The sequence below is a fragment of the Pyxicephalus adspersus genome, chromosome 9 (assembly GCF_032062135.1).
Source record: "Pyxicephalus adspersus chromosome 9, UCB_Pads_2.0, whole genome shotgun sequence".
Classification (NCBI taxonomy): domain Eukaryota; kingdom Metazoa; phylum Chordata; class Amphibia; order Anura; family Pyxicephalidae; genus Pyxicephalus; species Pyxicephalus adspersus.
In genome coordinates, this window is record NC_092866.1 from 9179120 (window position 1) to 9196818 (window position 17699).

Consider the following 17699-nt stretch of genomic DNA (forward strand, 5'->3'; position numbering starts at 1 on the left):
AGAATATAGATCATCAGCGCTAAAAGGCCCTGAAACGATTCCTAAATAGACAGCGGTATCTAGGCTTTAAGGAATAAGCAAAACAAGTCGATTCGCAGAGGTGACACTTGGAGCAATTTCTAAATATGTGGACAAGTTAATTTGGTTCTGTATCTTTAGTCGGCGTTTAACTCATTGCTTGCCTGCTTAAAATTCTTAAAGTGTATTTAAACTCAAGAAAAAAAATGTAATACAATGCAGCTTATTGATCCTTATATGTAGTGGCTGCATCAATTTTCCTTTTGCAAGGTGTTCTTTTCTTGATTTCCACCTGGTGATGCTGCCAGTAATTTAATTTCTGTCCTAGGGTAACAACACTCACTCACTCACTGTGCCTATTGAAGAGCAACATTGCACCTTAGGCTGCTTTCCAGATTTGGCTAACATCTAGCAGTCTTCATATCCAGAGCCCATAGACCAAAGCTAAAAGGGGACTAGCCCTTCTTTATCAGTAGGAAATATGTGTCTCCATTACCACTGATTCTGCATCAATGGTAATGGTGGCATTGATGGAGACATTGATGGGCTCCCTCTCCCTTCAGGTTCCACATGGTGATCTAGCATTAGCCAACAAGTTGTCCTTGGTGCAAACTCCTCTGCTTCTTCTGTCCATGACCCGAATGCCTTATTTGACCCACGTGCCTCCTGTGACCCCTTGGCTCCATTTGTTCCAGGAACTCTTTGTGCTTGTTGCTAGATACCTACCTCATGCTTTTCAGGTTACCAACTTCTGCCTGTTCCTGACTATGTCCACTTACAGCCCATTCTGTCCTTGGACTTGTTCTTACATTACCTACTGGTATCTCACTTTATGGCTGCCTGCTTTTGTTTGTGAGATGCAACCTGAGATCCATCTGCGGCAAAGTGCACCTTCCTAAGTGGGGCATTCTGGTGAACATCGGTGGCTCCTTAGTCTCTGTTTTAATAGACTCTGACCGCGGTACACTAATATGCACATGTGGGTGCATGAAAGGGAATTTACCATGAAAAAGCTATGCTTATTTTTAAGAACAAAATGGTAATTTTAAAAATGTTGTTAATTGGTCAGTATTCCACCTCAGACATGAGTTTTCTGCCTAGGGCTTCATTTTACTTTTAAAGTAGTTGTTGCCAACTTTTTGGACCTCATGGACCACTAAATTTACGGACTCCAGACCGTGCATGTGCGGGGAGCCGTTTGTCACTCAATGGCGAAGGAACTTCCCTCAGAATGACGTCATGATACCAGAACCCGTCCACTCTCCTATCGCAGGTCTGAACCTGCAATAGGAGAGTGGGCGAGTTGTGTCTCTGGGCCACGACCCTAAGGCTGCGATCCATACAGGAGACATGGTAGTCGGTGGTTTATTATACTTTATACATTACTTTTTAGAACATGGGCCACGAGTTGGCGACTGTTGCTTTAAAGAAACACTGTTTTTAGCACACTTGTAGCATTTTTCATACATATACTAAACTTATCATCATCATTGAATGGAATCTTCATTTTTTTCCAAAGGGTAATGGAAAGGGCCCTTCCAGAGCACTTGGCTAAGGTGAGATCTTAGTGGTCATTTTATTACCCTATAAATCCCAAAAGAACCCCGTCCCCCCAATATTTCATATACAAGCAAGTTTGAACGTCAAATACCAATAAATGTTGTAAACAGATATTGACATTTGCATTCATAGTCTGGGGAATGTTTTTTTTTTTTTTTTGCAGAACTGGAAGATCTAGATTCATAAACAACTAATTAGCTGAAATACAATGTTGTTGTTATGATCCTGGGAACTGCACTACGAAACAGTGTATATCTGCTAGAAGGAAATAAATATGCTCCTATATGAGTCATATGGTTGTTTCCTGACTTTTGTGTTCTATAAATGGAACTGCTGATGGCACAATCACACCTCCAGCAGACTTTGGAGAAAGTTGCCGCCAAGTGCGAGTAAACACAGTTGGGGTGAGATAGTTGAATGCCGCCCAATACTTAGCCCACGCTATGCAGATGTGGATATAAAAAATCAAGGTGTTACAACATGAAATAATGTTTTTAAGTCATTTATTTTTAAAGTGCATTTTTACCTGAGTGATGCGGTGTGAATGTGTTTGCAGACTCAGTTGACACATTTCTTTGTTGCTTGAATAAGGAGTTATATGGCAGGTCTAGTAGTAATGACTTATTAAAAGTTGTAATTGTTGGTTGTCTTTAAATATTGGTTTTTAAATGCTAGTTATGTACCAATATTACAACCTCTGCAGTAGTGAGCACTACTCCTGCAACCAACCATCATAGGGCAATGTTTATAAGTGTTGGGAAAGCCAATTTACCCTCTTTTGCTCCACTAAAGTGGAGAACATTGGTTTTTGGAGGTTAAGCATGATAGACATCAGCCCACATAATTAGGAAGGAATCGTGAGCCAAGATTTTTTGGAATTGCAAGCCAAGATTGAGGCCAAGTAAGCATTTCTGGTGTCAAAGCTTTCAGGACAGCTAATCCTATTTAAAACTTGTGAAATTGGCATGGGTAGCTGATCCGGGGTGCATCCAGGAGCATTTTAGAGTCAACTGCAGCATTTAATAAATGTTTTGTTGTGTGATTGAATGCAGTTGCAGTGTGGTTCACTGCACTACAAAAGATTATGGAACATCTCAGGTTCTCTAGCAATAACCGCAATACAACTATAGCAGCTCAATGTAGTTGCAATGCATCTACATTCAAGTCAATAGAAGTGGCTGGCCACTCAAGGGCAGCCAGTGGCTACATGTCCAGGAATCTTACCACAAACTACTGCAACTGCAATGTGAATGCAACCACATGCATGCACCTGCACAAAATAATTCTCAGTTGCTCTCATACAGTGGTAAGGATTGCAGCTTAGCGTGCAGCAAAACACTGAGGGTTACTGTAAATCTGAATGGATCTTTAGCATAGGAGATGTGCACGTGATAAAGAGTTTACATTTTGGAGTGTTAAGGTTTTTAGGAAGGGTTGGCACTGAGTCCACTAATGGAACTTTTCAAAGGGTTTTGCTAATCAATATTCACTCATAAGATGTATGCATAGCCGCTCTCCTAATAAAGATTACAATTAGGTAGAAGAAAGAGACCAAGAACGCTAGGGTTTTTTAGTGTGGCAAAAACCCATATATTGTGTACACTTATCAATATAACTGAATAAGGTTACAGTGCATATTAAGGCCTAAACATGAAATGCTTTGCTCACTTTGCCATACAGTCAATGTGAAAACGTAGTTGCTCAACTACTATATATGCTAAACTTCTAGTGATGGAAACGGGATTCAAGAGGGTTGGAACAGTCGTTTGGGTTAAACAAATACGCAGGCAAAGGTGCATGCCAAGAAAGTTAGAACAGCTAGGTGTAAAAGCTGTTCTAACCTTTGCCTGCATATTAGGTAACCCACTAAGCTCTGCCTTAACAAAGAGCCCCTTCTTGGCACGGGACTTTTACCCTCTACATCCAAATGGTTGTTCCGACCCTCTTGGACCTATTTTCCACTAGGACTAATTCTAGTCCTACCAAGAGTAGTTTTGGCAACCAAATTATCACAAGTCGTACGCTACATATCCCTAAGAAAGCCAAATGGCGAAACACACCAGATACTAGTTGTTAACTATCATTTCCATATTAGGAACAATCGTGTAGTAGTTAATCAACTACCTTTTCACACTGACTGTATGGAAAAGTGAGCAAAGCATTGTATGTTTATGCCTTAATATGCATTGTAACCTTATTCGGTTATATTGACAAGTTTACACAATATAAGTTCTTTTTGGCGCACTAAAAAACCCTAGCTTTCTTGGTCTCTTTGTTCTACCTAATTGTACTGGGTCTACTAATATAAGTAATTCATATGTTAAAGGGCTTCAGTATTAGGGATGAGCAGGAATGCCTCTGGCATTCTCGCAAAAAATTTCCTCAAACTTCAGATTGTTTCGCAAATATTCGGCGAACTGATTTCGCCAAACCGCCTCAGGCCGCATTCATTGAGAAGATGTGTGATCCCCGGCACCAGAGGTTAATTAAGCTCTAGTGCTGGAAATATTATCAGTAAATGTGGCCCGAGGCGGATGTGTGATCCGCGGCACTAGAGGTTATTTGCACAACTTTTTTAAATTCAACCTCGATCGGCGAATTTACACTGACCGTTCTCGCTTAAAATTCATTAGGCAAGAACGTCCGAATTCGCCGCAAGATCGCTCCAATTCAGTATTCTCTACGGAATTTTTTTTTAGGCTGGGTGGGAAGAAGCTGTAGGTGGGTGGTGGCCCTGTATTATGGTTCAAATTTTCAGTGACCACTCAAAAACAGCCGGATGCATACTGAAAAGTTTCGGGTGGTACACCAAGCTAAAAGGGTCTGGGGAGAACACTGGGCTTAGAGTTATAGGGTTAGCATAAAGATAACAAGGAAAAGTAGTGTAAGGGCCAATAATTTGGCTGGCTGTCCTAGTTTGGGCTATAAAGTAAGCATGATGGTCAGGTATTACCAAACTTTGGCCATATGGTGTATACAGAGAAAAACAACTCATACTAGAGGCCTACAAACATTTTCAAAAGATGATTTTTCCTTCTGTTGGGAACCAATTATATGCCCCTCCGGAAATTCCGAAGTAATAATTGTATTACAGTATTTGGATTTTTTGCATGTATTGAAGTGTGTTTGTACCTGAGCTTTCCGCTGAGATATAAACCTATCTGTAATAATCTTCTTCCTTATCAATACAGCCGTGAGCTCATGTCGGTTAAACAAGTATATAATTATGGTTACTTTACATGCAATGTTTTATTGCTCCTCGCGCTCCTTTCCCCATACGCTCATTATCTTTTGCTTGGTTTCAGCCAGTGTTTAGCAGTTCAGATGGGGAGGAATTCATCTGCTGATCTATAATAATACCGGTTGTTTGTTATTACAGAACAGCCCCTAATGTGCTGGGAGTCTGTTAGAGGGAAATTAGTGGAGGAACCTCATTCTGTTTAATTAAAGGATAAAAACTGCACGTAAAGTAAAGTTATAAAGGTTTTTACGTGTGCCATGCTAGTTACAGCACAGGCTTTCTCTGATGAAGAGGAGGTGGAGATTATTGTTAGAAGGAACGCCATGGTGTCATGACCAGACTGATCTCTGAAGAGCATGTCTTATTTAAAGGCACAACATACTGTAAACAATTAATAAATGGTGTATTCATAAGTGAATAGCAGATACACCCAAGAAAGTGATATGTAATAAAGCTCTTCATGACTCGAGAATATAAACTATCATGGGAGAACCTGGGTGTTCCAGCAAACCTGAAATAGATCTGGTCCAGGATTGAAAACATTTGCCAACTGATACCACATGATTTGAAATAATTTATTTCCATATTTGCTGCATCACCAATGTTCTCCCACAGCTATTATCATGTCTTTTTTCATCTTGAATCATGTATGCACTGGGGGGCCCTTTCTGCAACATTAAATTACAATAATGCAATGCTAAAGGAATGCCATTAAGTGTTGCAGTACCTTTAGGAAAACTTCACAATCATTCTATTACTAAAAGTATGCAATTTTCCCCAGACGTACTCCATAATTTTGTTAAAGTCAGAAAACTTGTGAAAGCTAACTCTATATTATTGGTTATGGCTTGGAAATGGGAAGTCCAATAGGCTATTATAGATGTGATAGTCAGGTGTCCATAATATTTAACCATGTAGTAAAGAAAGATGGTAAGATAGGTTGCTGCTCTTGCACTTTTTGTGCAACTCATTACACTTGCCAAGGCAGCCAAGGTGGCCATCTTTTCCTGAAATAGAGTCAGATAGAGCCTACCACATTTTGTGGCGGCAGGACATCTAGTATCATCTAGTCCTTTCCTTTCCAGCCTGCCCACTCCTTAAATTCTTTTAAGGATTGAGGCTCTGCATTGCATGTGGCAATTAACTTGGGCAATCTTCATGCAAATGAAGTCAGACTGGAATCTAGCCATCAAGGTGTTTTGATATTTGCATTCTTCCCAAGAGCTAGGCTACTGCTTGCATTCGAACAGAGAGCTCTAGAGAAATGTACTGACGAAGGGTGCTATTTTTTTACTATTGATTATGTTTTTATATAATTTTGAATGATTTTTTTATTGTTCCTTCTTGTCATTCATTGTTCCCCTCGTCCCAGTAACAAGGTGCTGGACAGAAAATTATGTAATATCTCTCCATTGGTTCCCATTGGGTCAATTTCACATAATTTTCTGTCCAAGATCCAGCTACTGGGACAAAATGTAACAAAAATGCTACAAACTACAAGTTTGGAACCTCTGTTGGTTTTGTATTAGTCTGGCTTCCAGACACGGTGATACCTCTTCCTTGTCCAAGCGACACAAATCAAGGAAAATCGTTCTAATGTGATTACAGACGGCAATACAACTCGGACAGATATGCAAACTCTCTCTGGTTGGAGGAAAGTATATGTTATTCCCATGTGACCTCAGCATTGCCACAAATCTTTGGGCTTGGCTAGATTGCAATTTTCACTTGCTAGTCTTTTTCACTCTAACAAGTATTGCACAATCCTCTGTTTCAGATTCCCATTTGTGAACAATGTTCTTGCTCTCCGCTCACCCGTAACTTTTATCTGGAAGCAGACGCTGCTTCTTCTAACGACGCTCAGCACCGAGACCCCACAGGAATATTATATTTAATCTTCTTTTTTTCCTATTTTGAATTGAAATCTGGTTGGCACAGATAAATGGAACAAGGTCTGTCCTGGTTATTACCAACGGTCTGTTACCTATGACTTCACAGCTTTACTTCTGTTCAAAACAAAATCAGGACTTGAAGAGCCAGTAAGACTCCTTAGAGTGATTTTTTTTGCAGAATGGGACATGTGATGTCTCTTCTGCAATATATATGATTATTATTATTACACAGTATTTATATAGCGCCAACATATTATGCATTGCTGTACAAAGTCCATAGTCATCTCACTAGCCGTTCCTTTAAAGGAGCTCACAATCTAAAGTCCCTACCATAGTCATATGTCTTTAATACAATTAAGGGTCAATTTTGGAGTTAAGCCAATTAAACTAACTGTATGTTTTTGGAATGTGGGAGGAAATCGACACAAACACGGGGAGAACCTGCAAACTCATTTCAGATAGCACCCTGGCTGAGATTTGAACCTGGGACCTAGAGTTCCAAAGGCCAGAATGCTAACCTCTGAGCCACCATGCTGCCCGAAGTATTTAGACCTGCCTGATTGCTGTCAAAACTCACATCACTACCAACTTCCCTGTGGGTGAACATCATCCTGTCCTGGCCAAACAACATCTGGATGCAGAAAAGAAGAAATAAAGTGGAAGATGGTGGCTCCCACAATGGACTGGGGACATTTGAGTTTCCATTATGTTTAGTTTTATATAACACAGGACAGCATTTGATTTTAAACTTGAGCAATAGAAATATTTTTGCAGTTACCTAACCGATATACAAAAGTACTTTTAATGCCAAATATATAGACCAAAAGGGAGCAAATAAGAGAAGTTCACGGTTAGAGTTTATATACACTTTCATAGAGACAGGTTCACTTTAATGCAAATATTAAATCACTATAACACAACATGAATGATTCTACTTACAGAAGAGATTGTAGAGTGTAAACAGGAGGACGAGGACCAGGCTGGCATGAGGGACGTCAGCTGAACTGCAGTCTAAGATGCCTTTTTTGCACGAGCACACTTGGATCGTAACGTCTGTGCTGTACGACAGGGGCGGCTTCCCAGAATCCGACACCAACACTGGCACAAGGTAATTGCTTTTCTTCAGATTGTGCAGCAGTCTGATTTGTGTGTGGGTACCTGCAAGAAACCACAGGATCTCCTTTAATTGAACAAGAACACACGTTTGCATTTTAAACTCTGCCTACTGCTGGGCCCGAATCTGCATCCTACTCTTTACACGGGTTCGTTAATTGGAGAATTCAGATCATTCGTTGGAACTTTTTGATAAAAAAGTTTCCCTTTTCACAGGTATGATTCTTCATTCTTTGTCCATTTACAGATAACTAGCTGCTGTGATCGGTAAATAAAGGGTGGTCTACGTGTAAAGGAATGGCTGTAGGAGAGTGAAATAACCTGGTGAATGCTGCAAATCATTAGCATGGCACCTCAAAGCAATCTCATATATAACATTTATTTCAAGATAAATCAGAGCAATATATTCCAGGTACATCAAAACAAAAGGTGTGCAAAGTCTTGCGTTGTATATTCTTTAGACATCATCCGGTCTCCGGTTCTAGACAACGATCCTTGCACTGTGTGGAAGCAGTGGTGGCTCTGCAGAGGTCAGACATGCCCCCTGTTGGGTCAGAGCCAAACTGTCCAATCAGCAGGGAGCTGATTTGCTAAGTGAATATACTAGTAACAGACATAAAGCTGGATCTTTGATGGCAGAGTTGCTTTTACTTCCATACAGAAGAGAATTTCTTTTTTTATTCTGTGCCATGAGACTTTTTATATTACTGCAAACTGTATGTATCTCTTATCTGAAGACATTACTTTCCCGTCCTGCTCCCTGTCATCTCAAAACGATACAATAGAAAATATTAGACTGACAAAAGCACACAATGAATCTCCAAGACTCAGCGCAGAATGTCTAGAGGCCCGGAACACTATCCTACGAAATATACCGTCACCTCTTCCCGCCGATGACACTGAGCGCAGAACAGTCTGCCGTACATCTGGGAGGATTTTTAATTGACGAGAGTTTCTGTGACTTATCTTTAAACTCGAGAGGGAGCAGAACTGCATACGAAAAAAAAAGTACAATCCAAATATAGGCTGGAAGTGGACTACTTTATTCAACAAAGGGGAACAAATCCCTCAATACAAAAATGATTTCTGAAATGTTCCTCAGGATAGATTTTTTTTAACAGTGGTTAAAAATCAGATATGTTCTATTTTAAATTGTAAATGATGGAGAAATACATTTTAATGCCCTATGATAAAATATTTAATAGTATAGTAGGAGTACAAATATGATATTTAAAAAAAGAGGAAACATTTTACAAAATTCAACCTAACTTCTAATAAAATATGAAGTCATTTTTTTCGGTGTGGTCTACAGTTCATTGGGCTTTGAAAAAGTCAACAAGGAAAATTATAATGAGAAAGGTTACAAAAATTAGGCATCAGAAGTGTCTCTACCAACTCCCTGACCACCACTACTCTATGCCATTGGCCAGTGACCATTACTCTTTAGTAGCCTGGGTGCAGACACAGAGACCTCCTTATGTTTATGGCCACCATAAAGTCAAGTTAAAATTGTCCACAGCAGGTTTAAATACAGGCAAAAACATTTTCTGTTTCTCTTTTGTGTTCTTCTTCTGCCAAAAATATTACCAAGGTTTATACAGGGGAACATGTGATATTCCTCACACTCTCCAACATGGAACATAAAATAATGCACTAGACACCATTGAACTGATATTTTCTGGTGGAGGAAATGCACTATATTTTATTTAATTGTTAGATCAATTTATTAAAAGACAGACATGTGAATACTCTCCACCTGAGAATCTGTTCTCACAATAGCTTGTGGTCTTTGTGAAGTATGTGGGGTACCCAATGGGGCAGCCAAAGCACCGCTATTATCATACATTGTAGTAACATGCAATAGTTTGCAGGAACAAGCCTCCACAGATCAGTTTATTAATGTTCTATGTATTTGGACTGCCTTGCCCATTAGGTCTCAGTGGTCTTCCCAGGATAGTTGGACACCCTTCCACTATTAACTATGCAAAAAATAACAGGGGCTGCCCCTCCTAAGCCAAGGATTACAGCAAAGGTTATTGGAACTTGGAAAACCACATCTAAAGTACTTGTCACCACCAGTAATGCATACTCATACTTTTCTACACTTCACTACTAAGGAGTTAGACGAGCTGAGAGATGGCTGATAGTGAATTAATTGATCCTCATAAAATTCTAGGAGGACAATGGCCATTTGCGATCCAGCCCTCTACTTTAAATTACGGAAATTCTTTTTAACTTCTATAAAGTGTGTATGATTGCACATAGTTCCATGCAGCACAGCACCAGGGATAGCTCTCTGAATAGATATTGCAGTGCTAATACCTCTTTCTTCCTTGCTGTAGCCTCAGGCTATTAGTTGCTAGCCTGAAGCATTTCTCCTGTATTTTTTTCTTGCTATATTTTAAAACAGCATTAAAAATGCAATGCCAACAGATGGTTACTAATAATTCCTGCCTTTCCCTTATCAGATATTAACAACTTTATTCATTTCTTTCCATCGCTCGGTTAAGAGGAAATCCCACCTAGTAGCCCCAGAGAATGAACAGATCATAGCTGTTTCTTTTGCTGATATATTTTATTTGGACATGTCATTTATTTTTAAAAAAATTCTGCAGCAATTTTTTGTTTCTATTCCCCTATGGCTAGGCAAGAATAAAGTGGACCAATATGTAAATATAGGGTTATTGTTATGTCTAGTCTGGATGATTAAAATTGTCAACATTTGACAAACATTTTTAGATTGGATTAGAACTCTTCTGTTCCTATGGGAGATATCCCTCACTTACTGCCTGGTCAAAATAGGAGAGAAAGTGAAGATATGTCTCCTAAACAGGCTCCTAAGTACCAATAAAAGCCCAGCAGGACTCCTGTTTAAAATTGGGGCTTAACATTTTAGAACAGGTCTAAATTAAGCTGTTATTTGGGCAAGGCTACAAATAAATAAAAACGTTTCCTCTAGAGATTACACTGAGCTACAATGTACACAACTAACCGTTATATTTAGTTGCCATTGAGAATCCTGTGTGCACCAATCCATTATAGAACCTTTTTCACCTGGCACCCTTGTGGCCCACCATGGATCATTTTGTCTTGATGACATTTACCTGATCAGGTCCTGTAACGCAGATTCTAATAAACCCCCAGGACTTTGGTACAATAGTTTTGATAAACTTTAACACAAACTCACTGTTTAGCTGGTTCATTGCCCACACTGAGGAAGCTTGTTTTCCGAGCTCAAACTTAAAGGGGTCGGAGTTTGGATGGAGATCACGGTCCCATGCTCCTAGAGTGATAACATTGAGATCCTTCGAGTCTTCGCAAATCTTGGCTGTGGTTGGATTAATGTATGGTGGATTGTCATTAACATCTCCTAATTTAATTTGTAATGTCCCAGTGCCAGTAGCTGGAGGAGTGCCTGGTGGAGAGACACGGAGTTACATTAGATACAAGAACACAATTCTCTTAATATGCCAAGTACATTGTGATTGTATATTGTTTATGTGTAGCTTATGTGTAGTAACGATATATCTGCTTTGTATCAATCATGTAATATTGGTGCATTCCAAACATTTTCCAAATATGTAAATGTAACAAGTGCTAAGATCTAGGTAAGAGAAGCAAAAGAATAGATCATCAAATGTCTGTTCAGAGGAATATATACAGAATATCCAGGATATTACCTGGCCCATGCTACACTACAAAAAAAGCCACTGTGCCAGAAAAGCTCTGGGTTCTGGTGGGCACTCCTTATATATCCAGTATATATCCAACATGGTTCAGGATATTAATATTTTTTGCTTTATCAAGGCTGTGCAGAAACAACATCAATTTTTAATAAATCAATTACAAAGCTGAGCAGGTGAAATTATCATGAACGGCATGATAATAACAACATATTGCATTTGGAAACTATATCATGTGCAAAAAATGGTTCTCACCACCTGACTGGGAGAGGTCGGGACTAGGGGTGAATGAGAATTCCTCTGGCAAACTGATTTCGTGAAACCATGATCGAGGAAATTATAACAGGAGGATTCACAGGGGATTCACAGGATTCCCTGGGAATCCTCCTGTTTGCGGTCTCCAGGGCACTAGAGGTTATTTAACCTCTAGTACCGCGGATCTCACACTGTTCTCAATGAATGCGGCTACGGCCACATTCATTGAGAAGATCCCCCGCACTAGAGAACGGTCGAATTAGCCGCGAGATCAAGATTTAAAAACTCACTTGCTCATCCCTAGTTGGGACTGCAGCAGAACAATGGAGCTCACAGTGGGTCTATATTCTAAAGCTGTTTACGGACATAAGAGTTTTATTGCCCAGAACAAACATTCATGATAATCTTGGGGAAAAATTTATTATCAGTACAGCCAGTTCACAATGTTGTATAGTGATCTGCAGTGAATGATCACTTAACAACCCACTGCTAAAAACTGAAGCCATTAGACTATTGCAGTTTTTACAGTGTGATGCCTCAGCTTTGTCTTTTCCTTTGGGAATTGCCAATCATCCCGTCTGAGCAACAATCATTAGAGGACCTGCCTCCCAGTGCACACTCCCCAACCTACCATCTGATAAAGGAAAGAGAGTGCACACTCTTCATTCTCTAGTCCGAAATATGGCAAAAATGGTGCACACGTTATTTGAAAAGCTGAACCCCAGGAGGTGTTTCTTAAAATTCTAAATTGTGAAGCTAACACAAAAAAACTTTCATAAGTGTTTCATTCCTTCGTCTACAGTCATCCTATGATAAACAGACCGATACTAATTCCCATTTTTCTAACAAGTAACTTTACCACAATACTCCCCTCCTCCCTAACTTTAATAAACCTTCATCAGTTTCTAGTTTTCCAAAGGCTGTGAAAAATTAAAATCTGCTTCGCGTCTGTGACATTTTTGGTTTACAAAAAGAGAACATCTTTGAAAAGAAAAGCCTAAATTTCAATAAATGAACGTCAGCCTCGAATGCCATTAAGTGCGCGCACGGAAAACAAGTTGATATGACAAGTGATAGGAACAGTGACACTCCATCCATTTTAATCAGCCGATCCGGCAACACAGACTCCACTTCCTATTGTGTCTGAACCTTCCCGACCGGCTTCGCTTGCCGAAGCTCTTTAATGAAAAATAAATTATTTTTCACTTTTGATTGGTCTAATTGAATTTGTAATACGAATCCAGCGCATTTCTTGAATCTTGATGTATTATTAAGAAAAGTCGCGACTGCGGAATGGATGAAAACACAATGGGGGTATTTGAAATATGATCACAAAAGTCAGCCTTTCATGCATCTAATTAAATTGCTGACTTTAATTCCGAATGCATTATTTCCAGCCCGGACTGATAGTGTCTGAGCCGTTTGGTTATCTTTTTTATTCCCCAGACAGTGATATTAAAAAAAAAATTGAAAAAAAGAAGACATTTTGAAATTAAGGAACTGTCAGCACTTGCATTTGACTTTTTTTCTCCTGCCATGTAAATGGATATTTTTTTACTGCTTAGAGACTGTAATCTATTGGAAACAAGAATAAAGAGATTTAATGTCATTTTCCTTTAGTGGATGCAGAAAAAACATTCAGGCAGTAGTTTTACGTAGGGATATATATTTATTGATTGGTGAATGTTTGATTCATTGAATGCTTTGAAATCTTTTAGCTTGATTTTGATTGTAATGGCAAATTGTTTATTTGATTAGCAAAGATTCCAATTCCCACTCATCAAGTAATATTTCTGGCATCTTTATGCTTTGCTGGTAATGTTACAGATCCGGGACAAAGCTGCTACTGATCTAGTAACTGAGGTCCTACCAGCATATGGATTTCTATAGAATGCTTTGTTCCTGGACTGGGAAATATAGCCACAGGCCACCCTCACCTGCTGGTTGCTTTTAGTCTCCATTATAAGTATTAGTTTTATTAATAAAAAACCTGATTTATTTAGCACCAACATATCACGCAGAGCTCTACATTGACTTGGGGTTGCAAATGACAGACAGATACATACAGTGACACGGGAGGTGGAGAGGACCCAGCCCCGAAAGCTTACAATCTAGGAGGTGGGGAAAGTATCACAAAATAGGAGGAGGATATGGAATGGAGGGAAGTTGTTTAAAAAAATGGGTTCTGAGTGCTTTTTTAAAGTAGCAGTAACAGCAAGCCGAATAGGACGAGGAAGACCATTCCGGAGAGTCAGCGCAGCTCTTGAATAGTCTTGGAGCTGTGCATGTGATGAGGTTATGAGTGAGGAAGTCATTAGTAAGTTGGAGGAGCAAAGAGAGCAGATGGGGGTTATTTTTTACCAGGTCAGAAAGGTAAGTGAGAAAAAAACTGTGGAGGGATTTGAAGGCAAAGCACAGGAGATGAATTTGATTCTAAGGTGAAATGGAAGCCAATGGAGAGAACTACAAAGAGATGCAGCGGAAGAGGAGAGGAGGGAAGGATGGATGAGTGGCTGCAGCATTCATGCCACTCAGCATTCATGCATTCATGCATTCAGCCCTAGCCTGTCCATGTGCATTCTTCATAGAGTCTTCCAGTGTTTCTGAGCATTTTTTCTAATGACTCCTTCAGCTCGGGTAATGCTGAATAAATTCCTTTCCAAGGTTTTCCTTGGAGAACCACACGGCTGTCTGCTCCTGGGTATACACGAAACTGCTGATGTAAACCCAGAAATGGCAAACTACACTCCAGATAACCACAATCTTCTAACAGCAACTGTATACCCAAAAGTGAATTGTCGCTTTTGAGAACTGTGCTGTGATTAGCTGCAGCCAATTGCAAAAAAATTGTTAACAACCCCCATTTATATGAAAGGGTATGGTTGGAATTGCTATGGAGCTGACTGCTGTGGTTCATTTTGGGTCTGAAGTGGCCCTTACTGTTTCCGCAGTAACCTACGTCTGCCTGTTCTCAACTATGCGTATATTGCTACTTACCCATACCTTACCATACCATAGAATGTCTTCATTTCTAATATTGCCTTTGACTGTGTACTACCCTGTGGCATTGTTCCCAACTTTTGGAAATGAGAAGGAAGGTTCTTTGACATGTATGCAAATTACCCATCCCTGGGGACCACAAAAAATAACAATACAGGATATGATTTGATAAATTACTTTTATGTACAACTACATAGCATACAAGCACAGTGGGTCCTCTAAAAGGCAATCAGACTGCAACATTGTATAAAAAAACTTCATCAAAATTAAATTTTGTTTTAATCACATTCCTGATTTTAGATCCAGCAATAACATAAATGTTGGCAATGCAGGCAGATCATGGTGGATTGGATGGGCCTATAAGATGCTGTATATCTGGGAATGTGTATCCTTGAAGAAGCCACATGTCATGCTGAGACTTCATAATTTTAAATCCAAAAACTAATGAATAAAATAAATGTACTGATGGACAGTCAGGTTGGGTAACACAGGGCTAGATGATGCTGGCTGTCCTCAGGCCAGGAAATTAGGTGGCTCTATCTGACTTGCTGCAACTTTTATGTACATTCTACAAAGCTCATAATGAGCAGCAAATGATGGTAAGCAATTTCGCGAAGGAGAGGACCCTGTACAGCTATTAAAGAAAGACTAAACAAAAGCTGGAGTCCAGCTTTAACATGAAAATATATCTGATGCCAGATCCACTTTGAAGGTATCCAATGTGATTGTAATGTTTAGGCTGTTTAAAATGATTCTATGCATGTGGGTCACGTTTGTTACTGTACTTTGATAAAAGGACCCCTGCAGGGTATGTGATGCTCTTTCACTCCTTTATGATGCTCTTGATGTTCCTTTGTTACGCTTGAATAAATGTGTACCTGACAAAAAAGTGTCTGGTGTGCTGGCAAGACCTTGTTCTCAATCGCGTTGGAAGGCAACATGCATTGAGTTGCTTTAGCGCTCACCTACAAAGTGCCTAAAGTTGTAGGGAGTTTGATGTGAAGACCTTTTATGTTACTTTGCTGCTTGGAAACCAAAACCATCTCTACGGTATGGGGTGGGGAGGCAAGAGAATATCTGAAATGCTGTCTCAGTTGTAACGGAAGAATGGAACGTGTGTCCAAATCCTTCAACGTGATTATAATTGGTTGTAATCACGCTAGGCTTGCAGAGGAGCAAATTATTAGCAGCTTAATCATTTTTACATCCATAACATCTATTAAAAACATTGCTTTCTGAGTTCCTGCCAAACAAAACGTGCTCGCCAACACATAACTAAAGACCTACATCTTTTGTTAAAATAACAAAGTGTAAAAAATTGTTTCAATCATGAAAATTAAAAACGTTCATGACTTCCTAAAGTGAAAGCCTACAAACAAGGTCAATGCCTGAGGTCTCCTGGCAGAGGAAGGGTTAGAGTAACGCGTCGTAAAAACGCTACGGCTGAAATCTTATTTTCTCTGTGAACATAAATATACAGTGTTTCCGGTATTGTAGTCATGTCCTTGTATCCTGTAATTTAGATAGGAAATCTCTTTCAGATGCGTTAATAGGCGCTGAAGCACAGCAGCTGTATTAAACCCTGATTTCATCACTTTAATTTTTAATCAAGGCTGCGTGATGACATATTAAAGCAATATTTCTTCTGTAATTTATGTGATTAAAATAGCAAAAAGAGAGGCATCTGGAGCGGCGTTCTTAATTATAGCACTGGCGAGCGTGAGATAAGGGGAGTAATTGTGTTGCTATCAAACTAATTGTTTTCCAGCAAAACAGGTAGGAACAGAAAACGCCAATTAATCTCTAATCAGAATGCTCGATAATCGAGGGCTCCATCAACCAATGTCATATACTAAGCTTTGACTCTCCTTGTGATTTTTTTGAAGAATCAGTATTCTTCTTATTTGTCTGTTGGCAAAATGTAGGAAACGTCCTTGCTGACATTTTTCAAAGCAAACAGGTGAACCAAACAGGTCATGGCTACCCATGAGAGAAGGCCACCTGATTCGACCTACAGACTTTGGACCGAGCCAAGATTAGTCAACCGGTTCGATAGAAAGTTATGCTTGGCACATAAATGTATTTTTTATGAATAAAAAAGGACATTCTATTATTGTCTATTTTTTAATCTAAAAAATTAAAATGATACACAGTACACATGACAACTATGTGAAAATTGCGACCTAGAAAATGGCTTCTTTCTTCAATTAAACGTTCAGGTGAAATTACTGGTGGCCTTAGGAAGGGACACCTTAACAATGGCACATAAGTATTGGTCATGTGGCAGTTACATATATGTTCCTTAAGTTTGAACAAATCCAGAATCGTCATTTAGGATCAACATGTTCCAGCAGGCAAAGTCGTCATTTGTCACGGAAGAGCTCCCCAGACTCTAATGTACGGCTTTCAGAATCAGAAGATTGAGGTCAGACTGCAGTGGAGGGACATTGTAAAACTTACTGCTGAATCAAAGCAGCATACAGCAACTTGCTACGTCATGCCAATCTGACGATGCCACCAAAGAAAAGACATTTGTATGCAAATTACAAAAAGCAGCGCATCTGCAGAACTCAGACAAGTCCATGGAGACAAAATGTGACCCTGGTAAAATTACTTGACATGGCTAGCATTAATGATTCTGCACAAAACTACGACAACAGTCCTTCAGAGAAAGTACTAGAATTGAGCAGTAAACATGACTTTCAAGACAGGAGATACTTTTGCACGGGAAACTTCATAATTTGTGGTAGGCAAAGTAGATGTGCAGCTTCACAGGACAGTAAAGCCCATTAGAACTCTATAGGAGGAATGCATGGTAGGCCAGGTAGATGTCCCTATGTGATCCCTGCCCTAAATTAAAAAGCTGGATTCCAGGCAAATAGCCAAACATGCAGATAAGGAGCTGTTTCATCTGTCAAAGTATTTGTATATCTGTCC

At 39.5% G+C, this 17699-nt stretch overlaps 1 protein-coding gene across 1 annotated transcript in view; it reads right to left on the minus strand.

The window, feature by feature from the left end:
* CDH13 (cadherin 13) overlaps positions 1-17699 on the minus strand; it is a 433078-nt gene that overhangs the window by 14491 nt on the left and 400888 nt on the right. Inside the window, exons 12-13 of the mRNA XM_072422511.1 lie at positions 11012-11239; positions 7651-7869 (exon numbers count right to left, since the gene is read on the minus strand). Coding sequence (XP_072278612.1) covers positions 7651-7869; positions 11012-11239 — 447 coding nt within the window. The remainder of the gene's footprint in view (positions 1-7650; positions 7870-11011; positions 11240-17699) is intronic.